This window comes from Vidua macroura, chromosome 8 (genome assembly GCF_024509145.1).
Source record: "Vidua macroura isolate BioBank_ID:100142 chromosome 8, ASM2450914v1, whole genome shotgun sequence".
Classification (NCBI taxonomy): Eukaryota; Metazoa; Chordata; class Aves; order Passeriformes; family Viduidae; genus Vidua; species Vidua macroura.
The window spans coordinates 35,988,089-36,006,029 of NC_071578.1; the positions used below are offsets into that span (position 1 = coordinate 35,988,089).

The 17,941-nt window shown below is 44.5% G+C and overlaps 1 protein-coding gene across 5 annotated transcripts in view; it reads left to right on the top strand.

Moving 5' to 3' along the window:
• The window catches only part of CTNNA3 (catenin alpha 3), a 427,746-nt gene that overhangs the window by 363,766 nt on the left and 46,039 nt on the right, over nucleotides 1-17,941 (top strand). For all 5 annotated transcript variants that reach the window (XM_053983470.1, XM_053983472.1, XM_053983468.1 and 2 more), the window contains one exon: nucleotides 3,985-4,166. In XM_053983470.1, the coding sequence (XP_053839445.1) occupies nucleotides 3,985-4,166 (182 nt within the window). The remainder of the gene's footprint in view (nucleotides 1-3,984; nucleotides 4,167-17,941) is intronic.

Sequence of the window (17,941 nt, forward strand, 5' to 3'; positions counted from 1 at the left end):
TGTATGAAGCTTGCCTTTCTGCCATGAGCACAGCCTTTTGTCAACCACAAATTCCCACCCACACAACTGCCACACACACACAGAACTGCTGGTTCTGTCTCAGTTCTGTGTGTGTGCTGGTGGTTTTTCTTAGGGGTAAGCCCTATTACTGTCTCAGCTGCACTACACCCTGTGATGTTTCCAGATCAGTTCTCAAGTTCACTTTGAGTTGTACACCAGTCCTCTTCCACTGTGAGTGTGGTGTGGACTGCTGGTTCTGTGGAAACACTGACTAATGCAGCTCCCTTCACAACTTTCCTGATGGATCCCTTGGCTCGGTGTGTGTTCTTGATAAGTGCTCTGCAAGCAGTTTTCTAACCAATATTACATCCACCCACTGGAGATTACATCTAGACCTTATTTCTCCAGGTTATTTGTAAGGATGACATGAGAGGCAGTGGCAAAGCTCTGGTGAAGCCCAGACTTAGGACATGATGCTTTTTGATCTATAGGCCTTTGGCCCTGGGACAAAGAGAAATTACATTTAATATGCCATAGTTGCATCATCTAAGCCAACCTTCTTAGTGAAGGCTGATGCAAAAATGGCATTAAACACTTCGTTTGCTATCTCCCCATACTTTTACCCCCTTTATCTTGTTTATCCAATTATATTGCATCTAAAAATACAGCAGAACTGTCATGGCAGAACAAATGAGGCACTCTCTGAACTTGTTTAAGGAATACTGCACTTCAGCAGGCTTGCTGCAATTCTTGAAATGGGGAGAATGCAGCTGTGACAGCAGGTAGTAAAGTATCGAAAGAAACACAGCTTCTCCTCACTGTCAGCATCACACACCCACACAGTTCATCATGGGGATGAGTATTCACTTGGCTGTGAATGCTGAGTATCCAACATAGCTCTGTCACCTCTTCATCCAAACTCACAAAGTGATTCCCTCAGCAGTAAAAGGCAGTGGACATTTTAACAGTCCCTTTGACTCGGTGGCATCTCTGTGAATTCACTTATGAACACATTGGCACTCAAACAGAATGAGACTCTGGAATGGTTTGGCTTGGAATGGACCTCAGACATCACCTAGTTCCACAGCAGGGATGCCACTCAGCAGCTCAGGTTGCTCAGGGCTCAGCTCACATGTGTATTTTATGACAGTGGTCTGCAAAGTTTGTTCAAGGAAAAGACAGGTAAAAGTCATGACTGGAACTGTTGCGAAACAGCATGATTGAAATAGATTGCTGTACTTTGAGAGATCTGCAGGGGTCCTGTTCTTTTTCACCAAATGCAGCGGGAGAGCAGGCACAGACCACAGGGCTTCTTCTGGCTGCTGAGGCTCTGGTGGAATGAAAGCCTCAGCTCTCAAGACAAAGTAGGGACACATATCCGTTCTTCTGGGATCTCTGACATTTTCTTATAACTACAGTATTTGAAGAGCAGGTTATTTTGTGTTCTTGCATGTAAAAGCTCTGAGAAGTTTTTCATGTGCTCCTTTGGGAAACTGGGGTTTGTTTCCTTGCAGCCTACAAAATTGCAGAAAACCAGTGTTTTCCTCTTTTCTTCTCTGTAGTTATGTGACATATTGCAGCCTACAAAGCTGGAAGTGTTAAATTTTCAAGGGAGATTCTTTGATTTTGCTTGAATGTATTGTGCTGCTTTCTGTTGCCTTTCTTTCCTTCCTGGTCCTTGTAAATAAATGGTAAGAATGGTGCTGGTGTGGATCTGGCCAGTCACTTGGTGTTAGGGGTCAGGAAAGAAAAAACATATGTCCATCTGAGATTTTAAGAGCATAATCAAAGTTTATGTGAAAGTCAAATCCTTGGAGAGCAGCCCGAGACAAAGGTAGGCAAAAGGCCAGTTCTTAGGCTTGGGATGTCATTGGCCAGTAATATACCAGGGAGAGAAGAGTCAAAATCATCACCACTTAGTTACCCCCCATGTGTCCTTACATGGCCTTAAAAGTTTTGTTTCATTGGTGGAGAACTGATTGAAACATGGAAAGGTAATGAAAGGAAATGCCTGTCTCACAGGGTCAGTCAGGCTGCAAATGAGACAACTCAAATAATACAAACTCCAGTGTTGGAGACTCCAGCCAGGGACAAACAGCCTTCAGAAAAGTCAGGGAAATTTAAGAAAAAAATCCATACTTTTTTTTTTTTTTTTAATAGAAGGAAGGAAATATCACAGATACAAATTCTCCTCTCACCGAGTCCTTACTCTGTTACCTGCTACTGTAATAATAACATTTTGTCTTAGAAGCAGTGAAAAAATAATTTTTCTCTTGCTTGACAGAATAAACCTGTACTCATGTAATAGTCATTCAATTTAGATCTTTATTTAACAATTACTGTTATGCTCCTTATTTTGATACAAAGTTAAATCTGTGCTTAAAAGGCTCTGTATACAATTGCTTCTTTTTATTGGACATGGTTTTAAAGCAGCATGAGGGAAAGGAGAGAAAAGACAAGGTCAGAATTATCATTTCCTTTGCCCTTTGTTCCAGTGGATAATGTCTCTTCCACCTGAAGCTCATTATTGTTGGCAGATAGCAGGATGCTGTATGTCACAGTTCCCTCATTAAAATGTCATCTTTCTTGTGGTTTCGAGATCCAGGCCTGTGATCTTGAACTCAAAACAGTGTTGAAACTGGGGGCTAGGAAATACCACAGACATCCACCCATCAGCAAGCATGTATGAGATCATAAAAGTTCTCTTCCTTCTGTAGGCCATTCCAGGGTTTTTTAACAACATGGGAGAAGCAGCCTCCAAATAGTTGTGCTTTCTAATTCTGTGACTGTAGGGTAATTCTGACCACTGTAAGATGGTTCCTTCCACCCTTAACCATTCTGTGATTCTGTGTGACTGCAATTACAGGTACATGCTGAGAAACCTGTAATTTCCAGTAATTTGTCTAAGTGAGAAAGCTAACCCTGTGACAGTGATTCTAGCGTAAATAAAATCTCTGAAGAGACATGGCTTGAAAAACATACATATTATGTACAGAACTGATTACCCATTTTATTAATTAGAAGCAATTCAGCCATGGCCTTAACCTTCCATTTTACTGGTGGTAGACAATATTTTCCAAACAAGAATAAGTAAAAAAACATTTATTGTGTAATTCTAGAGTAATGACAATGTGTTGATAATTGCTGTGCGTGGTTGTGAGTTCCTGGTAGCCTGAGGGGAAGGTGTGAGGTAACCAGCATGGCAACAGAGCCATCAGGACCAGCGTGGCTCCTCTCTTCTGGGGATGAAGGGCCAGGATCTCCATGGGGCCATGGAACATCCCAGCCCTGGCTGCTCCCTGGCCTGTTTCTGACACAGGAGGGGCGTCTGACCCGTGACTGCAGCAGGCTGGTCATCTTGTTCATGGAGAGCATTAAAAACAAAAATATTTCTCTGACCATGCTACATTTTAAGGGGCTTTTGGTAATCTTATTCACATCCTGATTTCTGTCATCTATTTGTCTTCTGCAAAGACAGAAGATGCGTATTTGAACAATTAAATCTTTTTCAGTTCCTAGAATGATAATATAGAACCCTCTCAGAAGAGAGAAGAAGCATACCTGAGTGTTTCAGGACAATTAACCCTTTTCATTGATTATTTTGTACCTGAATCAATACTGCACTGTGTGACTTTTACATGTATCATACTCAAAACTACTTAGGCTCCTTAGCCCTAAGAAATAGGAAAAATTTTCCGTCATATTTCATAAAGACTGTTTGGAAGAATTTAATCTTCTTTCTCTCTCTCTATGTTAAAATGAATGATTTCGGGAATACCACTATCCCCATTACACTGAGATTATTTATTTGGCCCAACCCAGTGACGACATACAAATTTTGAAATGTAGAAGTGCTCAGACTTGAACAGTTGACTGAGGCCATAGTGTATTTAAACTATGTATTTATTAATGTGCAGTGGTTTTGTTTAAAAAAATAAAATACTCTGACATAGATGTTTTACAAATCAAATTATTCTGTTTTAGGCCAAGATGACTCAGCTGCCAGAAGCTGAAAAGGAAAAGATAGCTGAGCAAGTGGCTGACTTCAAAAAAGTCAAGAGTAAGCTTGATGCAGAGATTGAGATCTGGGATGATACCAGCAATGACATAATTGTTCTGGCCAAGAGGATGTGTGTGATTATGATGGAGATGACTGACTTCACAAGGTAATTACGTAAAAAAGGGTTCTTGTGTATTTAGAAATGCTGGAGGCCATTGTCACACTGTTGGAGCAGCAAATACAGAGTTTAATGTCAGCTCACAGCATCTCTGCAAAATTGAGTGGCTCATCTAATGCAACACATCAGGTAGGAGCACTGAAGTGTTGGGGGATTTAATGTTTTGAACTATGCTTATCCCCAATTTTTTACCTTTGTCCTCTCTTATTAATTTGTTGGTAGGGTTTTTGTACATGCTTTAGCACTCTATTTCTGCTCTCAGTGAAAGGGAAAAAGTAACAAACTAATCTTGATTTTAAGCTGTAGATTTCTCATCTGTTGTTCTGTCTACTTGTATCAGAGCATGCTGTCAAGCATGAAACACTCTGTACAGAGCCCATGTGTGACAGTACACATTCAGACTCATACATATTTTATATCCCATTATTGCTGTTGCTTTCATGAGAACTCTTGTGCTGCTAGATGTAGTTTAAAGAATGAAGAGTACCAGGGCAGATAGCTCTCAAAGCTGGTATTTCTTTCTGCTCCCAGTGTGTGTTTGATGATGGCCTTACAAAAGGAAACAAGTTTAAGTGCAGGAGCTTTTCCTGCCATGCTCTGAATTAAATGATGTGTAAATCTCTATAATCAAGTTGATTATAACAAAGGAAGATATTGGTGGTGGTGTCTGTACTTCCTTTCTTCCCCTGGTCTAGTTAGCAGTAAAATAGTTGCTGACAGGTGAAGCCTTTATACACAGCCACTCTTCCAGGACACTTACTGCCTCATGAAACCAGTTCTTTTGTGCCAAAAGACAAAGAACATTCTCTTTGTGTCTTTGTGGATGTCAGTGAGCAGGGCTGCATCGAGCTGAACCAGCTAGGACAGAGCTGGGCTCTGCTGCAGGCTCTTTCTGGGGAAGGCAGCTTTTGCATTTCATCACACTGGCACTTTCCAAATCCACGTGCAAGTGAGGGGAGGGGCAGGGATAAAGACCTGCATGGAGAAGTCTGCAATCTGCTGTAAAATTTGTTTTAAATATCTCCTTCAGCAGGAAGTTCTGTTTCTTCTTTAATGATGCCAGATCAAGTCTAGTAAAAGGAAGATTTGTATCTGTCTCAGTAATAGGTGAGCTCTCGTGGCTCTTCCTCCTGTTGCTTATCAAAGGTGGCAGTTGTATGTGCTGAGAAGCACAGCTGGCTCTTCATTTCCTGCTCTGTCGAAATCTGGGAACAGATCATAGAATTGTTTAGGTTGGAAAAGATCCTTAAGGTCATTGAATCCATCCATTTACCCAGCAGCACCATGTTCATTTGCTAAACCATGTCCCAAAGTGCCACATCCATATGCTTTTGAACTCTTCCAGGGATGGTGATTCCATCACTTCCCTGGACAGCCTCTTCCAATCCTGGACTACCCTTTCAGTGGAGAAATTTTCCTTAATATCCAACACAAATGTCCCCTTGGTGCAACTTGAAGCCATTCCCTCATCTTGTCACTTGTCCCCTGGGAGCAGAGCTGTGTATCTCCTGGCCGCACCCTCCTGTCAGGAGTTGTGCAGAGCCAGAAGATCCCCCTGAGCCTCCTTTTCTCCAGGCTGAGCCCCCCCAGCTCCCTGAGCTGCTCCAGACCCTTCTCCAGCTCCTTTGCCCTTCTCTGGACACCCAGGGCATGAATATTGCAGAATGCACAGCAAACATCAGCTCACCTTAGGGTCTGAGCACGCCACTCTGTAACTCCCAAGTCCTTGAATGTGGAAGAAATAAAAGATCCTGACAGCTTGTATTTGTTACATCAGAAGCTACTCAGACAAATAGTAAATTTGTGTATTTGAGTCACTCATTACATAAGCTGATTGCTGTTATTCTTCATATGGTATTACCTTGCATTCACTGTTATTTAATCTCAGTGAGTGGTTTTCAAAGTTTTGGGTTTTTTGCTCTGTCTTCTGTATAACTAAAGAGCAAGAAATGGCCTGACCTGCTGTAACAGTTTTCATAATATTTTAGTGGAAATACTCTAATTTCTCTCCTGATTGGCTAAGTATGTACAAGAAAATCCCAAGGTTGCATTTGGTTTGTTCTGTTTTTCCCTAAGTTTTATGTTTAAATGGAGCAGGATCTTAGTTTTCCACTGCCAAAGCAGACCTACGATTAAAAAGATACTTGCCAATAAACATACCTAAGTCCCTTTTGCTCGTATAAGGGAATGTGTATCTAATTCAAGCAGTGCTTTGGATCACAACACTGGAACTTGTAATTCCTGTTGAGAAAGGAGCAAGGAATGGTCACTGGTTTAAGCATAAAGGGAGCTCTGCTATCAAGCTTTGAAAATAGTTCTGCTGTTTGAGCCCTGTGCACTAGGGGAAAGTTCCTTCAAACAGAACTGCATTATGTCTCTGCACTCTGATGATAGGAAAGTTACAACTAGGGCTCAGGTAAGATTGGGACACCAGGCAGAGCCTGCTGCTGTGCCGGAGGTGATTCTGTAGATGCACCACAGAGACACCAGTGCTGGTAGCTGGCCTGGCTGCGATGTTCCGCAGCCTGTCCTGGCAGCATGCAGCCCATGGATTCAGGATCCACAGTGCCTTTTGAAGGCTCTGGGACAACCCCTCTCACTTTTCTGTGGTGTAAAGAGTAAATGAGAATCGCTGGGCTTTTTACCCCTTATTCATTCTGTGGATTGTTAGATTCCAAATGGGGGGCCATATGAACACTTTCTTTAAACAAAAGAGTGCAGCTCTCAGCAAACTGTTCAGAAAGTGTCTCATATTTGTTCTTTCTACTTGACATTTGTTTCTAAAATGGCATCAATATTGGAGTTAATATGAGAAATACAGTGAAAATAGCAAAACAAATTAACAAGACTAGAAAAAAATAAATCTAGCAAAGTCATCCTCCAAAAGCTGTCCCCCTTTATCTTTGTAGTAAGACTAATGTAATTCTCTAGTACTTCAAGGATTGCAGCTTGCCTAAATTTTTCTCTTGGTAGTACTCCTGGTTCCCACCAAGTGCAGCTGCCTTGTTGGGCAGGGCTCCTCACCTGGTAATAGCCACAGTCCTAATTCACAACCTTAATTCATCTGGGCTCCTAGTCTTTGCTTGGGAAAGCAAATTGAGATGGCAGTTCTGTAGTTACTGCACTCGAAGAGACCATGAGACACACAGGTGACAAAGAGGGCAGAAGAGGGTTCTATTCCTAGTCAAGTTCATCCATGAAACTCCTTACCATAACTCACTCTTTGATTTACTTTTCCTGGTGCCCCTTTCCAGTTCAGAGTTACCTGTGATACTCCTATTTCCCATCCAGCAGCCAGATGCTTTTGAAATTCTGTGGAGCTTTTTCATTGCATCCTGAAACCTGCTGCCTTCCTTGCCTTTTTCTGGCCCTTCCAGCCCTCAGATTTGTATCAGCTCCGTCCAGCTACTCTCACCCATGTGGAAATCCCGTATCCCAGCTCTCCTGCCCAGTCTTGTTCCCATCACCAGCCTGGTTTGTCAGTGCCACAAAAGGTAATGGTACCTTCATTACTAACCCCCTGAACCAAGTGTCATTGCAGTCACAGTTCAGCTTGAGATACATGTAGGCATTGCCCCTTTCCCTCCCCTCCCTGCTCATCTCGGGGCATTCACTGTTCAGCACTGTTTCATTAAGCAGTCTTGGGATGCTTTTGAGAGTTCATAGCTGCTCAGCGTTTGCATCGTAAGCCTTAGATGAGAACAAACAACTTCCACTTTAAATTACTTCATTAAAAAACCACTAAAAGATTGAAGGTTGTAAATGTTTTGCTAACAGAGGTGCTTTCCAGCTGAGTTATTAGAAAGGACAGTTATTTTGGAGACAGTGACTTTGGGCAAAGAAGGTCAACCTCTCCTTTGGTTCTGTGTTAAGAGCAGCTTCTGCTTGTGTTACCTACGTGAAGACGTTCTGTAAGGTAAATTTGTTCCCTGAGCAGAACAGTTCAGTTGTGTATGCATGCTTGCATGTATTTTATCATCCATGCCTTGTTGAACAGAGCCAGCAGGATTTCCTTGTTCCAGCAGGGCAGGTTAAGCAGGTGCATTCTGCTGCTAAAGCGAGCAGCAGGATTGCATTAGCTGCAGTGGTGCCAGGGCAGTGAGAGGGTTTGCAGTGCTCGGGGATCCTGACTCTCCTGCCGGGGCTGTGTGCAATGGCCTCGGGCAGGTGTTGCCCTCAAATAAACTCGGCCTCTCAGCTTTGTGATGGATCCTTGAGGGGTGTCAAGTTAAACCATGTAGCACAATCAGCTGACACTGCTCCTTCTGCCTGAATGTCACAGAGCTTCTAATATTTACACAAATAAGTCAGGATTTTGAAGGCAGAAATCCAGTGTCTGTGTCCTCCTGTCCATCCAAAAAGCTTGTGACTGAGCCTGAATTTCCTTTACACTACTACTGTGTCTTTCATTAATATACTTGCATAGAATGTGATATTTCATATGATACTTTTTTGGATGCTTCTGTCACTTTTACAGTAGAAATAATTTCAGCTGGTTCTTAAATACATACATCAGCAAGTATTTAACCTGATTTGACAGTTGCTACTCAATATAGTTCTAATAGTTACTGCTAAATATTCATCCTTCGATAGCAACATTTCCAAAAAAAATTATAAAATCCAAATATATTACTTATTTTATACAACCCTTATTCCAAAGGGAAAATCATCTGGTGGATTGAAGTCTTAGAAGCAAAAGAGAAACATTTAAAGAAATAAAAATAGTTCAACAGTTTGGCTCTGTGACAGTGTCACTCCAAGTATTTATATATATATCCAATTTGCCTGCAAGCTAAATGGATTAATTTTTCCTGAAGTAGGCACAATTGCCATCCATAGTAGTATTATTAAACAAACACGGTAGCTCATGAATACACAGTCTGATTTAGATCCATCTGCTAGGGATTAAACAGTCAGAACTCCCTCAGGTTCCGGTGGTGGCAGCGTGCAGCTGCAGGGGATGGTGGATCAGAGGCACACCCTTCACATGGCTGCTCTTTGCAGGTTAGCAAAGCATTGCAAATACTTGTAAACCGATACAGTGAGCAGCTAATGGCCAAAATAACGAGCACAACATTTCTTCCTTTCCTCTGCAGCATTTCTGTGGCAAAGTACAGCTGACTCATGTACAGCTGCAGTCAGGAAACAGCTTTTGCTATTACTCATAACTGGAGTAGAACTACTAAAGGGAAAGGATAAACTGGAGCTGCCTGTCAGCCTTAACAGTAGGAAGAGGACAGGTACATACACAGGCCTGCATCAGCTTTGTTTTTGCAGCCTTCTGTTCTTTTTTATGTCACCTGTTGCTCCCTAACCACAACCGTTTTAGGCACTTCTGTTCTCTGCCTTCGCTGTCAGAGCCAAAACACACATTTTCTCTCATCTCTGAGTGCTGCTGCTCACTGCAGGCAGCACATGACATTCAGAATGCTCTGGTACAGCAGAAGAGAGTTCTAAGTCCCTGAAACTGTTCTTGGAATTTCTGGGAAAACAAAAGCTCTTCAGCAAATGTCAGGACAGAAAGATGTTCTGTTATTATTTCTTCCTTCTTTCAGTGAGATAATTACATTGTGGATATCTTTCTATACGATAAGCATGTGTAATTATTTCACAGTTTATCTATTGCATCTTTCCTTGGAAGGGTGAGGCATTCACAGTTTGTTCTTTCATTTAAAAACTGTTTTTAAAAAAAGTTCCTTCATTTGTGCAACTTCCATTTCCTTGGAACAGAAATGAAAATGAACATAATGTCTTTTTATTGAGCTTAATAGTTACAGTAAGACTTTTGAAAGAAAGGTGACAAAAATTATTTTAGCTTGACATTTGACCTTTCTAAGTTTCAACTTTTTATCTCGCCAATGCTTGCAAACCATTTTTAAAAAAAATTTGTTTTCCTGCAAGAAAACCAGATTGTGATACAAGTAGCAGAGCTGAGAAATTGAACCTTTTTTATGAATAGCACCTTTTTCATATGGACATGAGGGCTAATTTAAGATGATGTTTTAATTGATTTTAAACAAACAGTCATTTGCAGCTAGAACTGGGAAATGACTCCTAAACTTCACGTATACAGGTAGAAATCCAGACACATTCTCACAAAGAGAATTCTCCCAGTCATCTGATTAAAAGTCTTGTGTAAAACTCTTCAGCTTAAAAATTCTGGTGGTGATTTACTTGTGTGATGTGTTTAGTTGACTTACTGCTGGACTGTGTGAAGCCACGTCTGAATCATTTCTTGCTTGCTGTAGGATGCCTTGTAGTCATGGAAGCTGTGAAGATTAATTCCTCTGATTAGAGCAATTACATGCTTCACATCCTAAAAGAATTTTATAAATTGAAGTCCAAGAAAATGTGCTCCGTTTTAAACAGTAAGGCTTAGTTGTGCTCTTTGTGTAGAAATCCTTAGTTTGTGCTGATGTGTTAGTCATACCTCATGCGTGGATAAGCACAGGGCAAAGCAATACTGACACAACCTCCCTGTCCCCGTGTCCAAATGTGACTGGTATTTACTTGAAGACAGGTAATAATCAGAGGAAGCAGCTGGTGCTTGTTTTTTATTTGTCTTGTAGTCCTGTGTAAGATTTCAGTGAATTCCTTGCATTCTTAGCAATATTGCAATTAGTGTAACAGTTATTTCAGAGTATCTAGTACTACACCCGTTAGGATAAAAGTTGAAAAAAAAAGTGAAGAGATTGAGATGTTCGTTGGTTGGGCAAAGAAGATCATGAGGACCTAATGTCCATGCCTCAAATGTGTAGTCAAAAAAATTAATAAAATGGCGACATACTCAAATGTAGCAAATTCACAAATAAGGCAGACAAACAGATCTATGTAGCCTCTGGCAGAAACCTGTCCAGAACCAGAAGCAAATCAACTACAAATCACAGTGTGCAACCCTATTTTAGTGACAAGCTGTTAGTCTTGTGCCAGAACGAGCCATCTTCTGCCTTTCATCTTCAGGGTCTGCTGTAGTCAGAGGACAAAGGGCTTTCAGACTCTCAAGTATCAGCTCCTGTCAGCAGAGGCATCAGGAGTGCAAAGAGGAGCTCGGGCAGTAACTCGAGCTTCCAGGGCAGATTTCCCGGGCGGCTGGGAGGGCTGTGGTGGGACATGTCCTTCGGGTCCAGCAGAGCAGGGCCGGTGCGAGCGGCACCGGGCCTGGCCGCAGCCGGGGGCGGCCCGCACCGCAGCAGCTCGGGGCGCGCTCAGCACCCGGCAGGGTGGGCAGAGCTGGGCTCAGCCCCCGAGCAGGGGCAGCAGGAACCCGGGAGCTCTGCAGGGCAGCCACACTGACTGGGGCTGCTCCACTGCCATCGCTCAGCGCCTTCCTCCTTGTCCCGGGGGCAGCAGGAGCCAGGTGCCCAGACTGTGAGAGCGTAGCCGGCTGCTCCCTGAGGGAAGAAGGGGCCAGGGCTGATCCCAGTGCGGTGCGCTGGGCGCCGCGTCGGGGTGTAGGAGCAGCCCAGGCTGCTGAGGACCACTGGAATCCCAGGCAGGAGGAGCAGGGAGCAGCTCCACGGTCCCTGGAGCCGGGCTGTGGCGTGTCCCCGAGCCCGCCCGCGGGGGAAGCTGCTGGCGAGGCAGGGCCGGCAGCAGCCACGGGGCAAGGCTGGGGCAGCAGCCAGGGGGCAAGGCTGGGGCAGCAGCCAGGGGGCAAGGCTGGGGCAGCAGCCACGGGGCAAGGCTGGGGCAGCAGCCACGGGGCAAGGCTGGGGCAGCAGCCACGGGACAAGGCTGGGGCAGCAGCCACGGGACAAGGCTGGGGCAGCAGCCAGGGGACAAGGCTGGGGCAGCAGCCAGGGGACAAGGCTGGGGCAGCAGCCACGGGACAAGGCTGGGGCAGCAGCCACGGGGCAAGGCTGGGGCAGCAGCCAGGGGGCAAGGCTGGGGCAGCAGCCAGGGGACAAGGCTGGGGCAGCAGCCAGGGGACAAGGCTGGGGCAGCAGCCAGGGGACAAGGCTGGGGCAGCAGCCAGGGGGCAAAGCTGGGGCAGCAGCCAGGGGGCAAGGCTGGGGCAGCAGCCAGGGGACAAGGCTGGGGCAGCAGCCACGGGGCAAGGCTGGGGCAGCAGCCAGGGGACAAGGCTGGGGCAGCAGCCACGGGACAAGGCTGGGGCAGCAGCCACGGGGCAAGGCTGGGGCAGCAGCCAGGGGACAAGGCTGGGGCAGCAGCCACGGGACAAGGCTGGGGCAGCAGCCACGGGGCAAGGCTGGGGCAGCAGCCACGGGGCAAGGCTGGGGCAGCAGCCAGGGGGCAAGGCTGGGGCAGCCGTAGCTGCGGGCCGGGCCGCAGGGCAGAGCTGGACCGGGGCTCTGGGCCGTGGCAGGCGCCCCGGTGAGCCTGGGCTGCAGCACCGGTGCCGCCGGTGCCCTGTGGCACCGGGCACAGCAGGGCCGGGATCACCCGGGATGCCGGACACGGGCTGGAATTCTGCCCTCGGGACAGTGCTGAGGGAACTCGCAGCAATGAGTTCTGTCGCGTTCTCCAAAGACACGGCATGGAATCTTACCTTTGATCTTCAGCGTCTTGTGCAAGTCTTGTTTTTATGTTTATTTTGCTCAAGCTGTTGTTGGGTGAGAGCACCCAGCAATGTCTCCTAGGAAAATAAAGAAGCAGTCATTAAAAAGGCAAAACACCTCTCCCAGCTTTTTACCCTTTAAAATATAGGCCTATTTTTATGGGATTTATTTGCTATATTTTGTATATGCTATATATTTTTGGCTATAACACCATATGTTCAGGTTCCTCCTGAATTAATTAGCAGAAGTTAGAAGCTTAAACCTTTGGAGGGTTTCCAAGAAATAAGACTGGAAACTTTTGCAGTTATCAGCCCCTTCATTGGAAGGGTAGGCGCAGCAGTGAATTAATTATGACCAGAAACTAGACGCAAAATATTAGTAACTTTTTTTTTCCCTGTGAATTTAATGCTGATTCAAATGGAAGTTTTGCTTACAAGAGATCAGTAATGTTCAGAGTATGGTGTACACCCACATTTCTCTTGAAAATTTATTATCAGAGAATGGATGTATGGCAGTTACTGCCCTGTTGACCTGGCTGGTGAAACAGAAGTCTGGAGTTGTCACTGCCGAGTTTGTGGACTTGGCAATACAGGTAGCACCTAATAGGGGTACATAAAAGTGAGTAGCAGTTGCAGATAGTGAAATGGAAAGGAAGCAGATCCATGGGAATTGCTTTTGAGGCTGAATAGGCTTTGCAGAGCTGGTGATACCTCAGGGGGCTGCTTGTGGCTGCCGGGATGAGGTGACTGCACTGAAGGGGTGCTGCTGTCTCAGCTGCCACTCTGATCTTGTTGGGGAGACAAGTGGACAGTCCAGGGAAGGGAATGAGGTACAGGGACTTCCCTGCCATCTTCCCTCTGCTTCTTGTCCCTTAGCAATACTATCAACTTTGTGTATCAAGGTTTCTCTATCAGAATATAAAATGGGAAAATTTTGAAGTCTTAAGTCATGTTTTCCAAAACAAAGAGATTTTTTAACACAAACAATTTTCTTTTACATTCACATATATAATAGGTTCATAAGCATTGGAGGAAAACTAGGTTTTGTCTCTTTGTGTTCTGGATGTGTCTGCTGTCATTGTGTAGGTGAGGTGACGGCACAACATACCCTGAAAACCAGGCTGATGTGGTACTCAGCTGTACCCAAATCAGCTACAGGCTCCCCAGACTGTGTGTCTGGCTTTGGTTGTTTGGGATGCCAGCAGTACATTCTAGGCTGGGGAGAAGACGTATAGTTAGAATTTTGTCTACTGAAGTATATTACTTCAGTCATTCCAAAATCATTATTTTATTATTGCTTCCCCTCCTCCCTAGACTGAGCCCTTGCTGTAGTCACCCTTTTCTGTGCAGATGAAGGCATGAGTATTTCAGAGAGCTAAGGCTTTTGTTTTTCCAAAATCACTTCTCCTGTATTAGTTCTCATGCTTCTCTTCACCCTAGCAAATGTCTGGCTTGCTTCTCTCTGAGTGATCAACCCACAGGAAATAATTTCCACAGAGAAAGAACCTTTGGTTTCTTTATGGCCAAGAGTCAGGCCATGGAGTTGCCATCAAATAAAATATAACTGTTCCCAGAAGCTGCAGGGTTGTAAACACTCTGACTGTATTTCCTATATAATTAATTTTATTTAGTAATATTTTAGTTTAGTTTTCTTCCTAGAGTATGCATACTTCTGAGAAAAACTATGCACAAATGCTCGCCTTGGGAGCACAGTGAACAACAGAAACCGTGCTGAACTGCTGTTTTCTGCTGAAATTATGACTGGAGTCTGTTCCAAACTTTTTTAATTAAACCAGGACCTTTCACGGTTTGCACAGCCTGCCAACTGTTTTCACACTTCCTTCTTCCAAAACTGTATAGCATTTTTTAACACACGTTTTTCAATTCAGTACCTTTGGCAGATGATGTTTTGCTACTTTTGGGAATCAAAGCTGTCTTTCTCCTTAAGAGGGCACTGGCAGTGTCAATCAGCATCTCTCAGTACACCTCAGACATAGCTGGTGTACTGCTGCTCATAAAGATTAGCAAATAGTTTTGCCTCTCCATCCTCCTGCCTTGTTGCCAGGTTGAGGCACAGGACTGGAGGGCAGAAAGAGGACACCTGTAGCGAGCCTCTAGCCCAGCCCCTGAGCTGGTAAGAAGATGGCTAAAGGCAGAAGTGTGGAGGGATCTGCGTGGCAGATTGCAAATGTAAGGTGTTCTTCTGCAGTATTTTCTCAAAGCTGTCCCAGTCCTGCGCTGTTAAGATCATCCGAGAGCTATTCTTACTGCTAGGAAGTATGGATCACATAACCCCAGTGCTTGGGGGTGCTCTGTGGTGGCAGAGGGGAGGAGTGACACTGTTCAGTGTGTCTGTGGTGAGTGAGAGCTAGTGGAAGGATCTTGAGAGTTCAGTAGAGTCACTTCATCTCATGGTAAACCTGTTGAAAAGCTCGTTTAAAGATCTCTGTGTAGTCATAGTTCTACCACAGACCCTGAGTTCATCCCTACACAGGCACCTCTATTGCTGCCTTAAAAGAAGCAGCTGACGCTGTTATTGAGGTTCTTTAGGCTGATGGAAAGGCCACAGGTCCTCAATACACCAAGAAGAAAAATATATAAAATACAACCTGAACTGGAAAGGAGGAGAGGAGAGGTGTGAGCATGCTTCTTCCTCCAGGCCTGCCCCAGGAATGAGCGCTCTTGTGGAGAAAGTTGCTTCTGCTCAGTGCACTGTCAGAGAAGGAGGAAACAGAAACGTAGTTCCCGCTTTTCAACATTCCGATCAGCTTCCCACTTCCATCTGGATCACTAGTTCTCTTGCTGTCCTGATGGGAGTCTGTCTCTCCCTAGAGCTGAAGGCAAAATGTGGAAGCTAGGTGTAAAATCAAGAGAATACTTGGCCACTTACACGAACAGCTTTTACTTACTTTTAGCATTAAGCAGTGGTTTATTTTCAATTTTGTTCATTGGTTTAAACATCTTTTTCCTGTCGACCGAGTCATCTATGCAGAGCAGCATATTCAGTGGGTAATGGCTGAGAAGCCTCTTGGGTATGTATGGGCCTGTGGTAATTGCTAGACATATGGTAATGCTCTGCTCTTAAGTAACTTTTTTTGCCAAGTAGTTATAAACAGATCATAGATCCCAGTTAATTTAGTGATTCAAGGTTTCTGTACTGGAATATGCATGATTCTGTTTCTCTCTCTGGAATGTCTTCATTATTGCTGCCTGCTCTGTTGATATTGCTTTTCAAGTGGGCCGGTCAGAGGTAGCAGATGAGGATAACATGAATATTCTAGAAGCGATTCCTTAAAGGGTTCTCCGTGCTCGTACAGGAAGGCAGGAGCTGCAGACAGCAGATGCTGGACATCTGTTAGCAGGAACTGCGAGAGCTCAGTGCTGCGTTACACAAACCAAGGGTTTGGCGTGGTGTGGGAAACACAGGATATGGCAGGAAGGAGCTGCTGCCAAGGGAGTTGCTGCTGCTGGAAGGGGCATTGCAAGCATCCAGTCAGTATTGCCTTTAATTTTGCATGGATGCCTGAAATATGTTGTTTGCATTTCCAAGTATTCAGGGCTATGCATGGGCAGGTCCTGTCGAGATCAAGCGTTGCAGTCTACCCGTGTCAGGAATGTTCTGCTTCCCACACAGGTGCAGCTTTCCTCTGCACAAGCCCTAACTTTGCTTTCGGAACCCGCAGTTCAATCTGGATTAATAAGAGAGTCAATGAATTACTTCTCTTTCATTTCCTATACCTTTTTAAACTAGCTGTGGGATTTTATTTTAATTTTTTCCTCAAAGGGCACTTCCAGAGCTGTCCATCAGATTCTCTGCAAAAGCAGTTGTTGTCCACAGTGGAGCAGGCCGAAGGCCCCAGGATGGCAAAGCTCTCTGGTGGTGTGTGGCTGGTGTTTGAGCAACAGCCCTTTGTTGGGTTGGGAATGCACATCCCACATTCCCAAGGGAGAAGCACTCAGATAAGGTCTCCTCTGGCTTCTGACGGTAGGCAAACCAAACAGAAGGAGGGTGGGAGGAGGAATGATGATGGGGATGTCATAGAGGGAAGTCCTCACTAAGTTACTCAGGGCCGCTCTTCACATCTTTGCTGTCTCAGCAGCAGAAACCCTCAAGATTTTGTCAGGATTTCAGTGAACAAGCAGCTGTTGTACTGCGTTCTTTGCCAAGGCAATAACTTATTCCAGAAGTTCTCTTCAACTTTAAATCCTGTAGGCTTGAGGAAACAAGCTGCCGCTATAATTTTAGGCCTTAGAAAAAAGTGTGGTTTAATACTGATGGAAAAATCAGATGAAGCGGTGTTTTTGTTTAAGACTGCCACATTATTTTTTTGGGCCTGTTATATTCAACTTAAATGCTCCCTTCCCGCTTTCCATCCTGGGAAATTTTGCCTACCATAATACAAGAAAAAAAGTTTTATTCACAGGAGAGCCTGTGCCAAACATATTTTCAAATGCTTTGTCTTGACACGGCAAAGTGACAGTGACACAGGTGCTGATGCCAAGTAACTTGCCTGGCTGAATTGTATCAGTCGTGTTAATACAATCTTCTGCAGAAACTGTGTGTCCCTTCAGAAAAGTCTTGTGCCTTCTTTGTTGTTACGAGGACCTTGAAGTACCTAATCAGTGTAATCAGGAATGGCCTGTCTTGCTGAGATTGCACCAGGCAGTCCAAAACAGTAAGGAATGATCTCTGTAAGCCCCAAATTCTGTCTGCACTTGGCAGTCTCTCAGCCAGGCCTTTCAGCAGGTGAGTTCTTGCATCACTGTGGGGAAGGAAATCCCTTCCTCACCCCAGTGTTCTGCAGCAGGAATGATGGATGCTCTCTAATTTGCCACTAGCAAATTCCTTATTCTTAAAATGGTGGAGAGGAAAGCAAAGTCATGTAAGCTTTGAACAGCACTGTAAGAGCCAGAACTGCCTGCCAAAGGCTTATTCTAGCAAACAGCACCCATGTTAATATTTTTTCTGAAGTCTTTGCTCTGGTTTGTTTTTTGGTTTTGTTTGTTTGTTGTTTTGTTTTGTTTTGTTTTGGGGTGGTTTTCTTTGCATCAGTGGTAGATTCTAGCCAGTGACAATATTCTCCTGCCATATTGCCACTTACCTTTCACCACTGTGTGGCTGCAAGAGAGCTTCCTCACTGCCATTTGATGAGCAGACAGAAATTAAGACCTTGCATGTTTTAACTGCTCTTTTGTTAGACTCATATAATAAGTCAGTGCTTCTAACTCAGAACATTATTAAAAA